This window comes from Phyllostomus discolor, chromosome 13 (assembly GCF_004126475.2).
Source record: "Phyllostomus discolor isolate MPI-MPIP mPhyDis1 chromosome 13, mPhyDis1.pri.v3, whole genome shotgun sequence".
NCBI classification, from domain to species: Eukaryota; Metazoa; Chordata; class Mammalia; order Chiroptera; family Phyllostomidae; genus Phyllostomus; species Phyllostomus discolor.
Window position 1 is genome coordinate 43,733,660 of NC_040915.2, and position 20,178 is coordinate 43,753,837.

Here is a 20,178-nt window from a genome sequence, read left to right on the forward strand (position 1 = left end):
GCCATGGCCGTGCAGCTGCTGGGGCGTCAAAGTGCCCCCCACCCCCCATGGTGCCCACAGATGCACTGGGGAGCGCGTCGCCAGGTGGCCCAGGGAGCCTCCTGGCAGGCGTGTGCAGTGGCCTGGGAGCAAGCGGGCCAGTGCCCCCTGTGAGTCCCAACACGAGCCAGAGCTTGAGAGAGTTTGTTTGTTCCGGGGGCGGGGTGGGGGGGCGGATTCCGTGGCTTGGGCGTGGGGCGGACCAGGTACTTCCTCAAAAGGAAGGACCGACTTCCCAGACTTCGGGCACTTCCGCCCAGCCATCCCCCCAGCCGAGCCCTTGCCCCAGGCTAGACAGGCCGCCGGCCCAGATCCTCCCCTGAGCCATTCCAGCTTCCCTGTGCGTGAGCCTGTGAGCCTGCCTTCCCTTGGTGTCCCACACCGATCCGGTGTGGCAGGGTGTGGGGAGGGCTCTTTCTCCACCCAACCGTCTCGCTCGAGAGCTGGGCTCAGCCCTGTCCATGGTTGTTACCTCCAGCTCTCCGGGCTCCACGTAACAAGGACGTCCGTCCCCGCCCCGCCCCCCCGCCCCCCCCCCCCCCCCCCGCCATCTCCAGACTCCCCTGCACCCCTGTGGGGCTGCCCACCAGCAGCGGACGGAGCCGCTGCCCGTCGCCACTGCTCCCGAGACCCAGGCCCCCAGCTGTCCTCCCTGAAAGGTGCCACAAACCAGAGCAGTTACGCACGCGTGGCGGGGTGGGGAGATCGAGGCACGAGGCTCTCCTGAAAACCCACACCTGCCCTGGCTGCCGTGGCTCGGGGGATTGAGCACCCGCCTGCGAACTGAAAGGTCACTGGTTCGATTCCCAGTAAGGGCACACACCCGGGTTGCAGACCAGGTCCCCAGTGGGGGGCATGCAAGAGGCAGCCGCACATGGATGTTTCTCTCCCTCTCTTCTTTCTCTAAAAATAAGTACACTTTTTAAAAAAAACCTATGCCTGGGGTTCAGCAGCCATCCAACCTGCTGCAACTTCTAAGAGTTAAGCTCTGCCTATGAAAAAAAACAAAGCAGGAGCTACCATAGATAGACAAGCTAGCAGGAAACGGGGATCACCTAGTGTACCCCATCATGCCGAGTGCCTTCCCTGTTCCTTCCCCTGGTCCCCAACCCACGCCCTTGCAGGGAGAATTGTGCCCGAAAGCTACGAAAGGGCTTTGTGCCTCCAATTTTCGTGCCCTGGGTACCCGTATTGAGTATTCACTCAGTAAGGGTTCCATGAGCAGCTGCTGTGTGTCTCGCGCTGGGCCACAGGCTGTCCCCAAGAGGGATTGCTCCTGGGCCCTCATCCCAGGGTCTCCGAGGGTAAGCCAGTGTCTGGGGTTCCCGAGACGATGGCGGGACTGTGCAGGAGCCCCGGGGGGCGGGGGGCCCAGGACGGCAGCGACCCTTGCGCTGGCACCAGGCAGCCTTGAGGAGGTGGGGCGGACGGAGAGTGGTGGGTGGTTTTACGCTAGGACGGGGGGGGGGGGGGGGGCCCTGGGCCCAGGGACAGAGAAACACGGGCTGGCCGGGAGTCCGGTCAGCTCCTTCCAAGAGGACGTGGGACCGAGTGGGGGAGAAGACACCTCGCAGAGGAGGGGGCCAGCTGCTCAGAAGACGTGACTGGACCCCTTTGCCGTGTGTGAGTCTCACTTGACAGGTGAGGGGACAGGCACCGAGGTTGGGGACCTAGCAAGCAGTCGGGCCCCGTCCCGCGGGTGTCCCGGCCTGGAGTGGCAGCACCCCTGGACCTGGAGGAAGGCAGGCGGAGGGAGGGTGTGGTTTGTGTCTTTTCATGTTTGGAACATGACTTCTTTGTGAGTCCTTTCTGCGGGGTTTGAAGCGCTCGCGCAAACCCTTCTATTTGTGGCTTGCAACGCTTAAGGGAATTGAGTCGGATTTGCAAGTGGTGTGAGCGTTTGGGGGAATTCAGCCTCGTCAAATACGTAAGATAATGGAGCATTAATTGAGGGACAAGGGAGAAGGGAGTGTGTTGCATTCCAACTAAAATTTTACGAAAAGATTTGTTAAGGTGAGCTGGAAGACTGAAAGGAAACTTGTTCTTAAATGGATAGGGTTGACAGATCGAGTATTAATTTGAATAGGAAATGAGAGACCAGACTTCCTGTCCGCCCACCCATCCTGAGCTTTTCTGTTCCCGTTGGCCTTGACCTTGCGCCCCTTCAGGCAGGTTCTCTGCTCCAGTTTGCCCTGGGCCTCGCCCCGTGTTCCCCGGATCCCCGCACTCACTGACATTTGGGCCGGCCCATCTCTGGGGGGCGGGGGCTGCCCGGTGCATTGGAGGATGTTTAGCAGCACCCTCCCTGGGGCCTCTGTCCACCAGACACCCCAGCTTGGACCCCCGGTGCCTGTCCCCAGCTCGGACAGCCCGAAGTGCCCAGGCACTGCCAACTGCCCTCTGAGGGGCAGCATCGCCCCTGGGTGAGGAACACTGTCCCCAGCGAGTCAGCCGGGGAGGGGCGACTCCTGCCCCCGAGCCTGTGCTTTCGGTGCAAGTGCACACGAGTGTGTGTGTGTGTGTTGCACAGAGCACAAGGCGCAGGAATGAGGGGGCACCACCCCCGAGAGACCGAGAGCACAAATGGGAATTGGCTGGAGGCTTGGAGTATGTACGATTTCCATAAGTATGAATATTTATCAGCTAGTCATTTGAGAGCAGGATGTAAAGAAGCCATCTGTGGAGGCCTTTACGGAGAGAAAGGAGGCTAAAAAAATGTGCAAAACGCTTATTTTTAGAGTCCAACTCTCGGCAAGTTGGCTTTGTCCCCCGAGAGCTGCCCACTCGGGGCGCCGCGCCTGCGGTTGGGGTAGGAGACGCAGGTGCCGGCGCTGCTGCTCCCGAGCCGCCGCCGTCGGCGTCGCTGAGAACTTGCAGCCAGGGTTTCAGCCCAAGGGGGGCCGGCTCCGCGGGCGCCCAGGGTGTCTGCGGTATCTCACGTTCGCGTTTTTGGTGGGTGCTTGAATAAGCAACACCAGCCCGTGGCAGAAGTCACAGAGCAGGTGACAAGGTCCAGTGTGCTCACCCCGCTCCTCCCGCCAGGCCCTGTCCCTCTGTCCCAGGCTGCCGTCACTCAGCCTGTCCTCTTGGGGCACTTCAGAGAGTAGGTTATTATTTTTTTTTAATTTTTAAAGATTTTATTTATTTATTTTTAGAGAGGGAAAGGAAGGAGAAAGAGAGAGAGAGAAACATCAACGTGCGGTTGTTGGGGGCTGTGGCCCGCAACCCAGGCATGTGCCCTGAGTGGGAATCGAACCTGCGACACTTTGGTTCGCAGCCCGCACTCAATCTACTGAGCTACGCCAGCCAGGGCGAGAGTAGGTTTTGAGCGTCCCTAAAGATGCTCTCGCTGCTGTCGGGTTTACCTTTCCCAGGCGAGATTCGTTTCCGCGAGGACTCACGCATGAGCCCTTCTGATCCCAGAGAGAGCCGGCCTAGAGTAAGTTAACAACGGTAGGACACTGGGGACATCAACAAGGGCGTGACCCTTCCACAGAAAGGTGGGTGTTTCGTGAAGGTGCCCGCTGGCTGGAGCAGGAAGAGGCCCCTGGGTCCCCCAGTTCCAGTCCTCGGTCCGGGGACACGGGGCTCTCAGTTCCTGCGTGACTGTGGGCTTCTGTGGAGCTCCTGTTCCCATAGTTGGTTTTTGCCTGTGTGCGTCTTGTTCAGAGGTGTTGATACGAAAGCAGGTGTGTTGGTCTCCAGGTGTTTGCGTGTCTCCGTCACGGCGTCCTGGCCGTGGGGAGTCAGGCCTGAGGGATCTACACTTGGGGTCTGAAATAGGGTGGCCTACGCTGGCCCACAGTCTGTCCAGCCCTGGCTGGTGTGGCTCAGTGGCTTGAGTGCCAGCCTTCGAACCAAGGGGTCACCAGTTCGATTCCCAGTCCAGGCACATGCCTGGGTTGTGGGCCAGGTCCCCAGTGGGGGGCATGTGAGAGGCAACCCATCGATGTGTTTTTCGCATACACTCCCTCTCTTTCTTTCTCCCTTCCCCTCTCTCTAAAAGTAAATAAATAAAATCTTTAAAAAAAAAAGTCTAATCCATCGTCTGTTTTTGAACGACTCTGCAAGCTCAGACTAGTGTTTACTTCCTTGTACATGGTTGAAAGAAATAAATCGAAGAATATCTTGTAGCATGAAAATTACAGGCAACTCACATCTCAGTGCTCGTCAGTACAGTTGCATCGGGACCCGGTCAGGGTGCGTCCTTGTCGCACCGGTCCCAGGCTGCCCAGCAGGACACAGCTGAGTCGCCGAGACACTAGAGGGCCCGTGGAGCCCAGAATCTGTGCTACCTGGTCTTTTCGCAGGGACGGCTTCGCGAGCTCCCGGGCCACGTGAGGGAGTGGTGTGCAGAAACACAGCTGAAAATGGACAGGTGGGCAGCAGCCTTCTGCCCCAGCCTCGGCTTCACCATCCCGGGCACCGGACTGCGGCCCTACCCTCCCCCTAGGACGTCCGGGTGCCAGCCTTTTGGGTCAGGCCGCCGACGTCCCTAGTTTCTTAGGTCAGCGGCGTCCAGACTCAACAGTCACAATGTCCAGTGAGAAAGCGCCACATCCCTGGGCGCAGCTCCACTATGGTTTGGTGGGTTGTGAGGTGTGTGCGTGCCGCTGTGCGAATGTCTACACAGGAAATCCCACGTAAACGGAATTCCAGGATTTCCCCCTGGGAGTCACCCTTCTCACCGCCGGGGGGCTGGTGCACCCGCCTGGGGCGCTCCCCCAGAAGGACCTGCAGGCGTGGAAACCGTGACAGGGCCTTTCTGGGCTGGCGTATTATTCCATGACAGAAAACGGCACATGGGTTGTCCTGTCCGCCTTCTTGGGATGTTCAAGTTTCAAGAATTCTTAGAACCCCATCCTATCTCTGGCCTCCCTGATCCTACAGGTGTAGCCAAGGTCCAGGGAGGCCACGCCAGTCACCTGAGGCCTAAAGAGAGGTTGGCGCAGGTCCAGAGCTTCAGGGTGCTGTTTCCCGGAGTCCCCCCCCCTCCCGCCACTCCGAGTGCTTCCCCGGGGCCTGGACCCTTCTGCCCTTCCAGCCTTCTGCTCTGCCCCTGGCCCCTGGCAACCCCCTCCAGGAAATGCCCTGGCCCCTGGCAGGCCCCTCCAGGAAATGCTCATTGAACTGCTCATTAAAATGGTTCCTAAGAAGAAACCATTCCAGATCATTCTAAAACCACGCATGAGACTGGCCGGTGTGGCTCAGTGGGTTGGAGCATCGTTTCATTAACCGAAACTTCGAAGGTTCAAATCCTGGTCAGGGCCCATCACACTGATGGGGGAACACTAGAGTCTCGCCTCCGGAGATGGAAGACAAGGGCGCCTGCTCCCACCCCCTCTCTCCAACATTGTCCTCCAGGGTCTAGTCAGGGCAACTAGCCGAGAAAGAAAGAAAAGACATCCCATCTGGAAAGGAAAAAGTAACACTATGTGCAGGTGACGTGACATTATGTATAGAAAACCAGCGAGAATCTCACACACACACACACACACACACACACACTAGTAGAGCTAATAAGTTCCGGAAAGTTGCAGGATACAAGACGACACACTAAAATCTGGTGTATTTCTACACACCAGCGATGAACAATCGAAACATTAGCCCCTGCTGGTGTGGCTCAGTGGATTGAGCGCCAGCCTGAGAACTACAGGGTCACCGGTTCGATTCCCAGTCAGGGCACATGCCTGGGTTGCAGGCCAGGTCCCCAGTAGGGGGCACATGAGAAGCAACCACACATGGATGTTTCTCTCTCTCTCTCTCCATCCCTTCCCCTCTGTCTAAAAATAAATAAAATATATACTCTTTAAAAATCCAAACATTAAATTAAGAAAACAATTTCATTTACAATAGCATCAGGAATGATGAAATACTTAGGAAAGAATTTAACCAAAGAAGCAGAAGACTCGCACACTGTAAACTATCAAACATCGTGGAAGAAATAGCTACAAATGGAAAGACATCCTTTGTTCATGGGTTGGAAAACTTGCTACTGCGACGAAGATAGCAGCGTTCCCTCAATCGATACACAGATTCAGTACAAGCCCTGCCAAAATCCCAACTGCCTTCTTTTGTATGGCAAAAAAAAAAAAAAAGAACAAGCAGGATTCTAAAACTCATATGGAAATGCAAGGGACCCAGCACAGCTAAAACAATCTTGAGAGACAAAAGCAAGATTGTAGCACTCATGCTTCCTCCATCCCAAGTGTGTTTGTTACTACAAAGCTACAGTAACCGCGGCAGCATGGTGTCGGCAACGGGGAGAAGCAGACCAGTCGCTGGGCCAGAACTGAGCCCGGGAGCGGACCCTCACATGTATCATCAGCTGGTTTTCAGCAAGGGTGTCGCCACCACTTGGGGGGGCAGGACGGCGGGACAGCCACACGCCGACAGTGCATCCGGGCCCGCCTCAGTCACACACACAGACAAACTGGGAACAGACCGGAGACCCAGACAGAAGAACACAGAGGCTCCTCCCCAGGAACACGGTGGGGGGGGGGGGTGTCATCATGACCTTGGGCTGGATATGACACCGGAAGCACAGCTCGTCAAAGAAAAAAAATGGGAGGATTGTACTTCACGAAAATTTAAAAAGCTCATGTGTGTCCAAGTCCCCTATCAAGAAAATGAAAAGATCACCTGAAGAATGGGGGGCATTGTTTGCAAATTATATATCTGAGAAGGGGCCGGTGTCCTGGTTTTATATGTATTATAAATAGGCAAAAAAAAATTGAAATAGACATTCCTCCAAAGAATATATACAAGTGACCAGTCAACGCTTGAAAAGATGCTCATCACCACTCATTAGGAACATGCAAGTCGAACCCAGCAGACAGTAGTCGAACCCACACCCGCTAGGGTGCCTGAAAAAGACAAAAAGTCGGGTAACAGCAGATCCGGAGACCCCGGAACCCTCACACACCGCCCCAGGGCGGAGGAAAGAAGGGGCAGCCGCTGTGGGAAGCCGTTTGGTGGTTCCCCAAAAAGGGAAGTGTAGAGTCACCAGAAGTCTCAGCCATTCCCTTCCTGGGTGGACACCCCGAAAAACGGAAAGCATACGCTCACAGAAAAATGTGGGCACACGCATTCCCCACAGCCATATTTAGAAGGGCCCCCAGCTGGAAACAACTCAATGTGTGTCAGCCGGTGATGCAGCCTCTGTCCCCAGCGGAGCACCCTTCCCCCACAAATACTGGAGAAACTGAGGGCCCGTACGGGTTACAACAGGGACGGGCCTTGGAAACATGTCCCTGAGCGAGAGAAGCCAGACCCAGGTCACACACCACGTCACCCCACTTGGGTGACACATCCTGGGTACACCCACAGACCAGATCGGTGGCTGCCGGAAGCCAGGGGCAGTGGGGAAAGGGCAGTGACTGCTAATGGGCACAGAGTTTCTTTGGGGGGTGACACAAATATTCTAGAATTAGGCGGTGGTGATGGCTGCACAGCTCGGAGAACACACTGCAAACCACTAAGTGCTATACTGTAACGGCGTGAATTTTACGCTCAGTGGATTGTATCTCCATTTAAAAAAGGAAACAGTATTTTTTTTTTTTTCAATGACGACCAGGACTGAAAGTGAGGGGTGGGGGCTGGGCTCACGATGAAAACACAAGCACATGGGAAGAGAAAAGCGCAGACGTCTGGGGAGGGGCCCCGGGGCGGGCAGCAGCCGCCGCCGCGAACTGGAGCGCTGCCCCAAGGACTCGGAGGCGCCGGCAGCTCCCCGGTAGCCGAGCCCGCATTAGGGCCAGGCGTCTGCCCTATGAGCCCGCAGCTTGTAGCCTCCGCCCGGCCGCGGCCAATAGGAGAGCCGCCAGCTCGGGCGGCTAATGAGCGCCGGAGACGTGGCTGGTCTGGACGCAGATGCGCTCTGGGTGTGAAAGGCGCGCTGGGGTTTGAAGACTCCGGATAATAACAATAATGTAAAGCATCTTAATGTCTTCAGAACCGCTGCACCTTGAAAACATAGTGTTCGGGATATACTGTGTCACAGAAGATGTATCCAAGATGAATCTCACCAGTTTCTTCTTTCTAAACTATGACTACGAAAACATTGAAAATTGTATTTCCAGTGGACAGTGCTCCAGTACTTTTGAGCATTGGGCCCCTGGGGCGGGGGTGGGAGAAGGTGTCATTAATTTGTTTATGAAGTGAAGCTTCGCTGAGCATCCTCCGAGGAGCAAGCCGAGAGCTGCTCCCCTGGGGTGCTGGTTAAGCTGGGGAGGGGGTGTCACCTGCACCTTCCATCCTCAGGGGAAGGGCGGGAGGCACGTGGGGTGGGTGGGGGTGGGGTGGGAAGGCCCTGCTCCCTGCCCTCCTGGTGGGAGAAGAAAACCTTCCTCACTAGTTTCAGATGTGTCTGAATGTCTGTGACTAATTTAAGAATCTGCCAGCCACGGTGATTAAAAAGGGCGGAAAAGGGTGGGTATCTCATGCGTTTTGATGAGTTTTACTATTTAAGCAAAACTCCAAGGAAGAGTACCCTCAAAAGCCTAATCGTCTTAATCCCAAATACATTTGGTGATTAATTACATCGCAGTCAGATTTGGGGCTGGGCGGGGCTGGAAGGAGGGCCAAAAATTATTATCAGGTAAAGTCTAGGAGAGGCGAAATTTGGCCAAGTTCATTCTTGTACCCCTGGCGCCTAGAAGTATCCAGCACACAGTAGGCGCTTCTTAAATATTTGAGTGAGTTAAGATGCACAATTATGTGAATTCGAGGGTGAATCTTCCAGGGGGAAATTCCTCTGGCTTTGTCGGTCTCAAAGGAGTCGCAGGCCCCCAAAGGGTTAAAAACCACTTACCACAGACAGGGACGAGAAATTTATTTGAAATCAATGTCAAGAATTGGTTGATCTGATTCTGGGGGTTAGCCAGACCTCGGCGTCTGGAAGGATCTACGTGCTTAAAAATACCATCCGCCACCATTTTCTCCAGGTAATTTTCCATCCCTGCCCCCACAGTCAAAGGGACAAAAAAGTAATTCCGACATCCGACCTTGCTATTTAAAAAAAAAATTTTTTTTAATGGGTAAAATAAGAAATCTTCAGGCGCTGGAAGCGAAGAAGAAGAAAGGGAACCACGCGGGCCACGGGCGCTGCCGGGACCCCAGCCCCCCAAACTTTGCCAAGTTGCGGCGCCGAGCGCGCGGGGAGGCGCGGGGCGCGGCCGCGGGCGGAGCCGCCCCCTGACGCCGGGCCGCCCCCTCCCGGCCCGGGCCGGCCCCGCTGGCTCGGCTCAAAGTTTGCGGCCGCCCCTGCGCCCGCCCGATGTATGGGTGATATACTGCGGCGGTGTCAGGGTGAGGGACGGCCATATTTGCCGGTGCGGCCCGAGCCGTCAACAACAAAAAGTGCGCGGGAGCTCGGCGGGCGCACGGACGGGCGCACGGACGCCGGGCCCGCCTCGCCGCCGCCCGGCCTCGCCGCCGCCGCCGCCGCCTCGCGGGCCGGGCCCCGCGGCGCCCCGCGCGCCCCGCCGCTCGGGGGGATGTCTTACAAAACCGAACTTGACCGCGCACATGCCCGCCGCCTCCCTCAACGCCGGTGAGTGCGCCCCGCCGGTCGCGCGCGCCGCGCCCCAAGTGTCGCCAAGTTGGGGGCCCCGCGCGCCTGGCCCCGGCTCCCGGGGCCCGCGAGGCCGGGGGCGACAGGCACAGGGTCCCGGCCCGGGGCAGCGCGGCGGCCGCCGCCGCCATGATTCCGGCGCCCGCGCCGCCAAAGTTGGCGGGTGCGCTCCGCGCGGCGCCGGGCCTGCGGCCGGGGCTGGGCCGGGGCCCGGGGCGCGGGCGGCCGCCGCGGTCCCCCCCACGCCGGCGGCCGAGGGCTCGCGGGGAGCGCGGCGGGCGAGGGCGGGGGAGGCTTTCCTCGGCTCCTTTTTCCTCCGGCTTTTGGGCGGCTCGGCGAGGGCCCCTGCCGGCGGGAGTCGGGAGCGGCCGGGCCGCGCCGGGAGCGGGGTGCCGGGCGCGGGGCCCGCGCCGCCGGTGGGGAGCGGGGGGTGCAGGCCGGGGCTGGGGGGGCCGGGCTGCCGGGGCGCACGTGTGCAAGGCCGGCCCAGCCTGGGCAGGGCTGAGGGCGACGGTGTGCCAGGCGGAGCCCCCCGGGAGGTTGCAGGGTGGCTGGATGGGGACGGGGATTATCCATGGTGCAGGGGACTCAATGGTTAGTGGGGGCTCAGCCTGGAGCGCGGGAGCAGGGGTCCTCGGAACAGGGCACGTGGGAGGTCCCCTCTGGCGCGCGCGCCGAGTGAAAGAAGTTGGAGAGGACCGGGCGGAGGGTGGCCTCTGAGTGCCTGCAGGAGAGGGCTGTGGGGGTGGGGGGGCCTCTGAGCCGGGCTCCGCATGCCGGAACCCTCAGGTCTCAACCTGGAGCCTCCTCCGGCACAAGCAGGGAGGGGCCATCTCGAGCCGGAGCCGGCCGTCCCAGGCAACTCCTCCAGAAGTTGTCAGGCAGCTTGAGGCTGTGCCCCGGGGCGGGGTGGGGGGGGTTCTCCCCAGGGACTGACCTAGGGGGACCGGGAGGGCGTGTGTGTGAAATGGTGGCTTTCGTGGTAGGCCGGCTTTGTCCCCTCACCAGGGCCCTTTTCCTTTAGGCGCTCGGGTGAAAACAGACTTCCCAAAAAGCCAGGCGCCTTCGTGGGGGGAGGGGGCAGAAGCCTGGGGGGGGGGGAGGGGAGGGGAAGGGATGGTCCCTGCTGGTCAGGAATGCCACGCTGGCAGTTGGCCGCCAGTTTGGGCCTCCTCTCCACATGTTGGCTTCTGAACTCCAGAAATCCGCAGAGGGACCCAAAGACCCAAAACATACACATGTGCCTACATGTGTATGTAACTTTTTGGATACTGATTTGGGGATCAGAAAGGGTTAAGGTTCCAGGTGTGTGTGGGGGTGTGGGGGGTGGTTGGATGAGTCAGAGGCAGGCCCTGCGCCCCCAGAGCGAACGGCACTGTCTGCTCCGATGTCCTCACCTGCTCCGGGCGGGGTCTGTGGACCTGGAGGGCCCGGCCTCAGCCGGCAGCCTTGCTCCCTTGCTCCGGAGTCTGTCATCCGGGGCGCGGGGAGGGAGGGTGGGTGAGGGCCTCTCTCCAGCCGGAGCAGGCGGGCGCGCTAAGGCCCGCCCTGGGGTCGCCGAGGCAGGGGCCCTGCGTGGGGACCTTTGAGGCCTGGGGTCACGGCGACTGGCAGCCACTCGGGACCCCGAAGCCCTGTTCTGGGCTGGCTAGCACCTGTGCACAGGTCTCTCTCCCGCTCCTGCGGTGAAATCCAGGAGAGCTGAGGGCCCCCCCCCCCATCTTGGGCATTCTGGTGGGGGCCGCCCCCTCCCTGCGGACCCCTTTAGAAAGCCCTTCTCCCCCTCCGTGCGCATCCAAGATGGACTCTCCGGTGCCGCTCCTCCGGCTTCCTTGTCATCCTCCCTCACGCCCTCCAGCCCTGCCTCCCGCGCACGGGCTGCCAAGCCGCGGCCTGGCCGGCGGTGGCGGTGGCGGCCGAGACAAAGCCCCCGCCCGCCCGCCCGCCTGAAAGCGCCCCCCCACCGGGCGCCCCAAGTGGCGGGAAGGCCGCCAGCTCCCCAGGCCCAGGCCGCTCTTTGTCTGGCGTGGGGGCGGGGAGCCGCGCCTGGCCCCAGGAGCTGCTGGCCTCTGCCAGTCCCTCCCTCCGCGCGGCCTCCCGGTCCCGCACACTGCGCGCATTGTCTGCGAGGCCGCGCTCCAGCCGTGGCGCTCACGCCCAGTCTGGTCGTCTCCCTGGCCTCGGGCGGCCCGGCCCCGCGGGTCTGCAGGAAGCGGCGGGCATGAGCGGAACTCGGGGCCCTGGCCAACCCTCCGGGGCTGCAGACTCCCCCCTCGCCACACGAAGTCGGGGCGGGCACTGACGCACAGTCGGGGTCACCTGCCCTGAGCTGCCGCCGGCCTCTCCCTTGGCCCCCGAGACCTAACCTAGCTAGAGCCTTCAGACGCTCTGCTGGGGACCGCTGCCTCAGACCGATGGGGAAACTGAGGCCCAGAGAGGGAAGGGACTTAGGTAAGGTCACACAGCCGGGCGTTGGCTGCAGGACACAAGACGGGATAGGGAGGCCGACACCCAGTGGAAAGAGCAAGGAGGAAGAGGAGGGCAGGGGGATGTGTGGGAGGTGCCAGCCCACCTCGGCCAGGGAGCAGGAATCTCCTGGGGGCCCGGAAGTGCTGTGGACCACCCGGGCCCCACCCCACGGGCAGCTGCCCGGCCACCTAGAGAGGTGTTGCGGTGTGTGGCAGCCGGGATCGGACCCCAGGTCTGGGGCCGCAGAGCCACGGCTGCCCAGGCTGCTGCCACTGCCCACGTCAGAACGTGCAGGAAGTGGGGTTGGCGGGCATGAGGGGAGCTCAGGGGAGGCTTCCCCGCCCCGGTTCCTGTGCTCGGGCACGGCTGCTGGTGCCTGGACGGTGGATGTGACAGGCTGGCGTGTGTCCCCATCCTGAGCTCACAGCACGTCCCCGCAGGGCATTGTCACCCCCACCCGAGAGGCTGTGCCCAGCCAGCAGCTCGGAGGTGGCAGTACCACGTGTCCCGACTGGGCGTGCATGCTTCAGCATAGTCCTGGACCCCGGTGGGTAAGTCCAGGGCAGGCCCGAGACCGGGAGTACAGAGCTGTCCCCGGCTCCCGGACAGAGGGCCAGGCGCTGGAGTGTCAGCCTCTTCTGTGCTGTGTGGCCTGGAGCCGCGCCCACCCTCTCTGGTCTGCCTCTCCTGCTGCAGGGAGGAGCCCCAGGGTCCTCCAGGGCCGCTTCCAGCTCCATCAGCCCGAGCCGCCGAACTTCCTTCCTCCCTGCCCCTCCCCTTGCCCACACCAGATGAGCAGCTGGTCGCTTTGGCCAGCCTGGCACCAGCTGTCCCTCCCTGGGGCCAGGTCTGCAAAGCCCGCTGTGTGTGTGTGTGTGTGTGTGTGTGAGAGAGAGAGAGAGAGAGAGGCCGTTTGGCACGGCGGGCGGCAGCCGGGGGAGCGGTGCCTCTGCCGGGCGTGGAGGCAGGCGGGCAGCTGCTGAGGAGGGCTAGGTAAATTCTCCATGGTTACCGCTGCTTGTGATTCCGCAGGACATCCTTCCCCTCGCCCGGCCACTCGGACGCCATGCCGGGTCTGCGTGCTTCCGGCACCCGGGCGGGGGCTGTAGGGCTCCCCGCCGAGGGCCTGTCCTCCCCGGCTCGGGAGACCCCGCTCGGGAGACCCCGCTCGGGCTGGGCCCCGGCCCCCGTGGTCCCTCACCGCCTCCGAGTGGGGCAGCCCACGAGCAGGACCGCCCCTCCCTTGGGGTGCAAGTCATGGGGCACAGACTCACACTGTGGGGAGTGCTGTCCCCTGCTTGGGGGAGGGGGTGGCAGGGGCACTCAGAGGCTGTGCTGTGCCCCAGGCGCCTGAGGCTGTGCCCACCGCCCCAGTCCCCGGCCAAGGCTCCCCATCTCCCTGACCTTGCGGCCCAGCAGAGGTCGGGGCCCACAGGAAGACTGGGCCCAGGTGCGGAACAGCAGCCTTGAGAGCCGGCGGCCTGTCGTGGCAGCGACGCGGCTCTCGGTCCTCAGCCTCAGGGGGAGCAGGACCCCGGAAGAGGGGCCCGGTCGGGGGGAGGCTGAGACCAGCAGCAAGGTTCAGCTCTGGTGCCAGTTCCAGCTGCAGGGATGGGAAGGAGGTCTGGGATGGATTGGTGATGCCTGCCGCGTGGTGGGCGTGAGGCTCGGTGGCCGGTTAGTTACACGTTCCTGTCAGTCATCCGGCGGAGGGCGGGCCAAGGCCACGCTCGGGGACGGAAGCGGGGTTCTGTGTCCTGCTAGGAGCCAGGGCTGCTGTTGGCGGTGAGGGCCCCGGGCAGGGGCCTGTTGCAGAATCCAGAGCCCTCTTCCTGGGCCCCGCTGGCCAAGGCCCCGTGACCCCTGACCCCCGACCCCTCTCTCCTCCCCTGCAGCTGGGAGCGTCCACCCGCCTTCCACCAGCATGGCGACGTCCTCCCAGTACCGCCAGCTGCTGAGCGACTATGGGCCACCGTCTCTCGGCTACACCCAGGTATGGCGGAGGGGGCGGCCTGAGCACTGCAGGGGGCGTGGGTCCCACCCTCGGGGAGGAGAAGGGAGGGGAGTCCTCGGGAGAGACGAGGGAGCGGAAATGGTGGGGCGCATCAGCCCTCCGAGGTTCCTCCAGCCCAGGCCCTGGCTGGACTTGGGGGAAAGCCCTGAGGCCCCGAGACAGGGGTGCAGGGCATTTCTCGGGGAGCCCCGAGAGCCGCAGTTCCTGTTGAGGGGGCCGCCACCCTGTGTCGGTCCCTGGTGGGTCTCCTCGTGTCTGTTCCCGGGGAGGGGAGACCTGCCCTTGACTTTGGGATGGAGCCGGGGCAGAGGGGAGGGGACCCGGTCCCCATGCCATCCCCACCAGGTGGCGGCCCTGGCAAAGGAGGGAGGTGCCCACGGTCTGATTGAGCCCCTGTGCGTTTCCTGGGGGGCTGTTTGGGTTTACACCTGGCTCCGCCACTTAAGAGACGGTGGCTCCCACTTGGCGTTCCTACCGAGACTCGGCCTTTTCCCTGTCGTGGGGGGGGGGGTCACTGGGGCCGCAGGAGAAACCGAGGAAGCCACTTCCGTCTCGGTGGCACGTGAGACCCATGGCTGCCTGCCGCGGGATTCTCTCCCGTGGTCAGAACCCGCCACATTCCGAGGTCGCCGCGGGTGCCGTCCCTTGGGGTGAGCCGGCGGCTCCCCGGCCATGCCCCGCCGGGCCCTCCTGTCGCAGGAGGAGAAGCGGGCGCGGGCCCGGGAGCGGGACCGCCTGAAGAAGCGGCGGCGGCGGGAGGATGGGCCGCGGCGCAGCCTGGAGAGGCAGCGCAACGCCCTGGCCATGCGGTGGCGGCGGCAGGAGCAGGGCGAGCAGGGGCGTGGGGCCCCGGGGCGATGCCGACGGGCCGCCCTGGAGCTGGGCTGGGAGAGGAGGAAGGACCTTGAGGCCAGGCAGCAGAGGAGGCGGGAGGAGCAGGCAAGGGCGTCACGAGGGAACGGGGCGGCCCTGGTGCGGCTGTGGGAGAGGAAGGGGGGGAGGGGGAGGGGGAGGATCAGCAGCAGGAGGAAAGAGAGGCCCACGGGGACCCCACCCAGCCTCATGGTCGGGGTGCTTACTTAGGGTGTCAGTGGGATCTCACGGGTTTCCGTGGGGGGCCCTGCTTGGGGGGGAGGACGGGTGGATGTCCGGGTGGCCTTGGGTGACGTTTATGGCCCTGCCAGCCCCAGGTGTGGCCCCCATCTCGTCCACGCACTCTGCACCCTCAGCCCTGGGGCGAGACCTGCGCTTCCTCCTGGGTCCTCAGACATTCTTGGTGGAGCCTTTCCTGTCGGGACTGGCCACCGAGATGATGACAGCCTTCTGGGGACCGCTGGGTGGATCCCTGGGGTGTGAGGGCGGGAGAGGACTGTCTCCCTCCCTGATCCGTAGCTGTCTCTCGGGTGGGGACGTGCCTGGCCCCTGGGGAGGTGGCTGCTCTGGGCCTCGGGGCCCTGACTGGCGGCGGCGCCAGGTTGGCGCGACAGCCGACCCCTCCCTCTGGGCTTCCAGGGAACCGGGAGCAGCCAGGTGCCCCAGAGCAAGTACGCGGAGCTGCTGGCCATCATCGAGGAGCTGGGGAAGGAGATCCGGCCCACGTACGCGGGCAGCAAGAGCGCCATGGAGAGGCTCAAGCGAGGTACGTCGGGTGGGGACCCCGCAGCACCACCCCGTTGCTGCTGTGAAAGGCCTCCCTGGGAGTTTGCTGGAGGGTGGGGGGTCCCTAAGCCACAGGGGCTTCTGCTTTTTCACAGAGTCACCTTCTGATGGGTGTGTGTCAGGCAGGGGCGAGCGGCCCTGGGAGGTGGGCTCGGGGTCACTTGGGCTCAGTGGTTACTTGGGCGCTGAGAAGGGGCTGCTCCAGCCGGGGAGCCTCGCCCCCATCGCCCCGGGCGCCACCGGGTGGTCCACCGGCTTTAAAGGGGAACCTCGGGAGCTCTGGCCCCTGCCTGCTCAGTTCCTGAGGCCCCTGTGGGGCCCACGGGGCCGCTGTGGGGCGGGGAGGTGGGGGGAGGTCTGTCCCAGTTCGGGGTGGGAGGGGCAGGGAAGCTGTGAAGTGCTTTGTGCCTCGAGGGGTTGGTGTCGTAGGGAAAAGGTGACTCAGGGGAAGATGTGACCGAGCAGCTGACTTCAGGAGACGGGAAGTCGTCGGCCACCTTGCGAAGTAAAAGGGGAAGGGAGGAAGCGAGTTCTATTTTAGAAGATGGCAGCTCAGAGCACGGAGACCTACGTGCGAACTGAATTTCAGGAGGGATTTGGGGTTCTTAAAGGGGTGAGAGAAGCAGCTCTGGAGGAGAAGGAGAGGGGAACATTCTTCGGTCATGAACCTGAGGCGTCAGTCGGGCTGCAGTTAAGGCCGTGACCCCAGAGGGGGACCGGGCCGGCCTCGGACAGGCCCCCAGAGACTGACGGTGAAGCTGGGTTGGTGCTGAGGGGCACAGGTGTGGGGAGGGGGCTGGCCGCTCGCCGCTGGAACCGAAGAGGGCTTTGGAGGGATGTGGCGTTTAAACCGACTGACGCCGGGGTCCGGAGGGTATCGCGGTGGTCCGGGCCGCTGTGGGAGTTGGGGGAGCAGGTTACCTGCGCTGGTTACCTGCACGGAAAGCCCCGGGGAGGTGCGGGGTCCCTCAGTCACCCCACACAGCTGTTCAAGTCAGTGCATGGGTGGACCCAGTGACCACTGGTCCTGGCCAGTAGCTGAGCCCATGGGAGCCAGGTCCACGTAGCTGGGCAGAGAGGGGCACGCAGGGCAAGGGGGAGGCAGGTGACAGCCGATGAGCCGAGAATGGTTTCTACGCTTTCTTGTGGTAAGATTTTGTGACATTCAGACTCTGTGTCCGCCGGTAAAGAGTCACCGGAATGCGGCCACACCCTCGGCCTACGCAGCGTCTGTGGCTGCTTTTGAGACCCGAGGGCAGAGGTGAGTCGGCCCGCAGCGCCTGAGGGACGCGCTGTTGTCTGGCCCTTTGCAGAACGCCCCCCCCCCCCCCCCCGAAGCTCAGAGAGACCAGGTCTGGGCGCCTGTGGCACTTGGGGTGCCCTTTCCGCCACCCGCTGGTGGGGGTCAGTCTCTCGGGAGGAAGAGAGTCTTGGTGTCCCGTAAACTGAGGTCAGTATTTCATGAAGTTCCGTGGAGGCAAGAAGTCAACCAACCACAGAGAGAGAGGGCAGACAGGACAGGATGGAGATGGGCCGGTGCCCGGCCACGCGCAGGCTGCTGCACCCCCTCGGGGCCCTCGCAGGGTTTGGAAGAAGCCGAGAAAAGCGATGACCTGACGGCCTGGGATCTCCAAGGCGAGGCAGGCTCAAAGAGGTCGTGGGAGACCCAGTACCCCGCCATCGAGCTGGGGGTACAGTTGTAGAGTCACGTGTTTTTTAAGAGATTGTATTTCTAGACAGAGGGAGAAAGAGAGGGAGGGAAACAAACATCGACTGGTTGCCTCTGGAGCGCCCCCAGCCGGGAACCTGACCCACAACCCAGGCTTGTGCCCCCACCGGGAGTCGAACTGGTGACCTTTTGTTTTTGCCGGAAGACGCCCGGCCCACTGAGCCACACCAGCCAGGGCACGAGTCGCCGTGCCTTGAAGGAAGAGTGTGCTGGCTGGCTGTCGCCATGAGGGCAGGAGGGAGCTTTCGGGGAGACCTGGAGAGGTCTTGCGAGGAGGGAAGAAGAGCCGTGGGAGGGGGCGTGGGACGTCGGTGCCCTTCAGACCGCCGGGCGGCTCGGGCGCTGGTCCCGAGCTGCCTTCCAGAGCGAGGGCTTTCTGGCTGGTTGTGAAAGGCCCCTCTTCCTCTTCCTCTTCCTCAATCCTCTTCCGGCTCGGGGCCGGCTGGAGGGTCCGCAGTCTCCGCCTCTTCTCTTCCAGGCATCATCCACGCGAGGGGGCTGGTCCGGGAGTGCCTGGCCGAGACGGAGCGCAACGCCAGGTCCTAGCCGCCCAGTCAGCCTGCCCGTCGCCTACCCCCACCTCCCGAGAAGCTCCGGTTCCCCCCCCCCATCCAGATGAAACTCGTTTTCACGCGGTAACCCTTCGGTCGCTCCACCCGCGCCCCTCCCGTGGGTCCTTAGGCTCTGCACCCTGCGGTGGCCGAGATGGGGGAGAGATTTAGGAACTAGCCAGGGTGGTGTTGTCATTGTTTCCGTTTTTTAAAGCATTGATTAGAAGGTGCCCGTCACTTACTTGTCTCACAGCTCCAGGACACCAGTGTGTCTCTTTCGGAAGACGTGTGTGTTCCTCCGGCTGTTCTCGGTTTCTCTTCCCGAGCTAGCTAGCACGGTGCCGAGGGTCCTCCCTGTAGCGCGTCCCGGCTGCCGCACGCCTGCGTGGCCGTCCCCGTGGGCCACCCAGCCTAGACTCTGCTTCCCGTGACTTTTTTTTGCTTAAGCATTTGCATGACTGTTAGTGCTTCGAAGTCCGTTTTTAAGATGAACAAGTTATAAATACAGAGGAAAGAGCAGCAACTCACCGCACCCCACCTAGCAAGGACCCCTGAAGTGTTTCCTGAGTCTGTAGGTAGATGTCAGTTCCGCCTTTCCCGTAAGTCGGTCCACACACCGGGAAGAAAGTGACTAACACTGTTTGCATCTTTGTATGTATTTATTACTTGATGTAATAAAGCTTATTTTCATTAACAATTGGTATTGAGGCGTGGGTTCCTTGAATCGAGGGGCGTTTCACCCAGCGGCTCCTGGAGCAGAGGCGGCAGAGACCTGTCGCAGGTGGGCCTCCCCCTCCTGACTAGAGTGTCCGGTGTGTGATCAGCACACTGCGCGCTGGGGAGCACTTGCCGCAGCAGGAGGCAGGGGCCCGGCGAGGTCGCCTCGTGGTGCCTTTTAACCGCAGCGGGTGCGCGCAAGTGCCCGCCAGAAAGCGGTTGCCGACTCTGCCCTTTGCCTCCCCCTCCCCGCAGCCAGGAGCTCCTCGGCCTTGAGGTGCCTACCCTGTGCGCATTTGGGGACACCACAGGGGTCTGTTTTTCATGCCCACGTGGCCCTCAACTTGAGCTAGCCCCTTGGGTGCTTGCCGGAAGGTTCCCTGCCCTGGGGCTGGACACCGCCGGGCAGTGCGGGGTGTGCAGAGAGGCCGGAGGGCGGGTGTGATTTTTAACATTGCCCCCCCGTGGGACGGGCGGTCACTGTGGGGAGGGGTGGGGGCTGCTCTGCGGGCGTGGGGCCGTCTCAGCCGGGACAGGTCTGTAGGCCAGCTCGTGTCTCCGTCGTGCACGTGACGGGAGGTTCCGAAACGGGCAAGAAAGGGGACGGAAACGGGAGCGTCTGTCCCTCCCGTCCACGGATTCCCCACGCATACCGGCCGCTCGTGCACCGTTCCAGCGACTTCCCCCGGCGACCTCCCAAGTGCAGGTCTGCAGGTCCGAAGGTCCCAGTGGGGAAGGGCCTGCTCACATGGCCAGCAGTGGGAAGCCCGGCATGGAGCGCTCACCCTTCTGGACCAGGTCGCACCGAGGTGAGAGCTCTGGCTGCTGTGCAGGTGAACTCTGGGTGCAGAAAAGGGGGAGCCCCATGTCTGACAGAGGCCTTCTCACCTCTCGGGGTGCCCCACCTGGTCGATGCGTGAACTTGAGGAGTGTCCTAACGAGCCGACCTACTGACCTTGCCGAAACAACCCCAGACGATGGGCAGGGCAAACGGAGGTGAGGGCGCCCAGCCAGCCAGCACACAAACCGGGTTTCTGGGACCTCGTCTCCTGGAAGCCTGCTCGTCAGCCAGCACACGGGGAAGGGTGCTCGTGTGTCCCCGTCCCAGTGGGTGCTTGGCCGCGAGGTCTGATCTGATCGGCCGACAGGGCAGCTAACTGAACCACCTGTAGGTCCTCGCCATCTCGTTCTCTTACTCGGACAGGAAGCTGGTGGACACCTAAGGGTCACAGAGCCGTGACCTCCGGGGGGTGACAGGGTGGCCCGTGAGGCTGTTTATGTCTGTCCCAGTTAAACAGCTCTTCGTAACAATGTACCTTATTAATAGTCCTCCTTTTTAAAAAAATACAATTTTCTTTATTTTTTAAAGATTTTATTTTCAGAGAGAGGGAAAGGGATGAGGAAGGAAGAGGGAGAGGGGCATTGG

At 62.0% G+C, this 20,178-nt stretch overlaps 1 protein-coding gene across 2 annotated transcripts; it reads left to right on the forward strand.

The window, feature by feature from the left end:
- Positions 1–8,905: 8,905 nt before the first annotated feature.
- CDK2AP1 (cyclin dependent kinase 2 associated protein 1) lies at positions 8,906–18,732 on the forward strand. Of its 2 annotated transcripts, none has more exons than XM_036013906.1 (4): positions 8,906–8,984; positions 13,978–14,075; positions 15,609–15,735; positions 17,963–18,732. In XM_036013906.1, the coding sequence occupies exons 2-4, from the start codon at positions 14,007–14,009 to the stop codon at positions 18,028–18,030; spliced, it is 264 nt and encodes an 87-aa protein (XP_035869799.1). In that variant the 5' UTR covers positions 8,906–8,984; positions 13,978–14,006; the 3' UTR covers positions 18,031–18,732. The 2 variants fall into 2 exon arrangements, with proteins under 2 accessions (XP_035869799.1, XP_028383906.1); XM_028528105.2 differs by lacking the exon at positions 8,906–8,984 and adding an exon at positions 9,356–9,592.
- Positions 18,733–20,178: the final 1,446 nt, after the last annotated feature.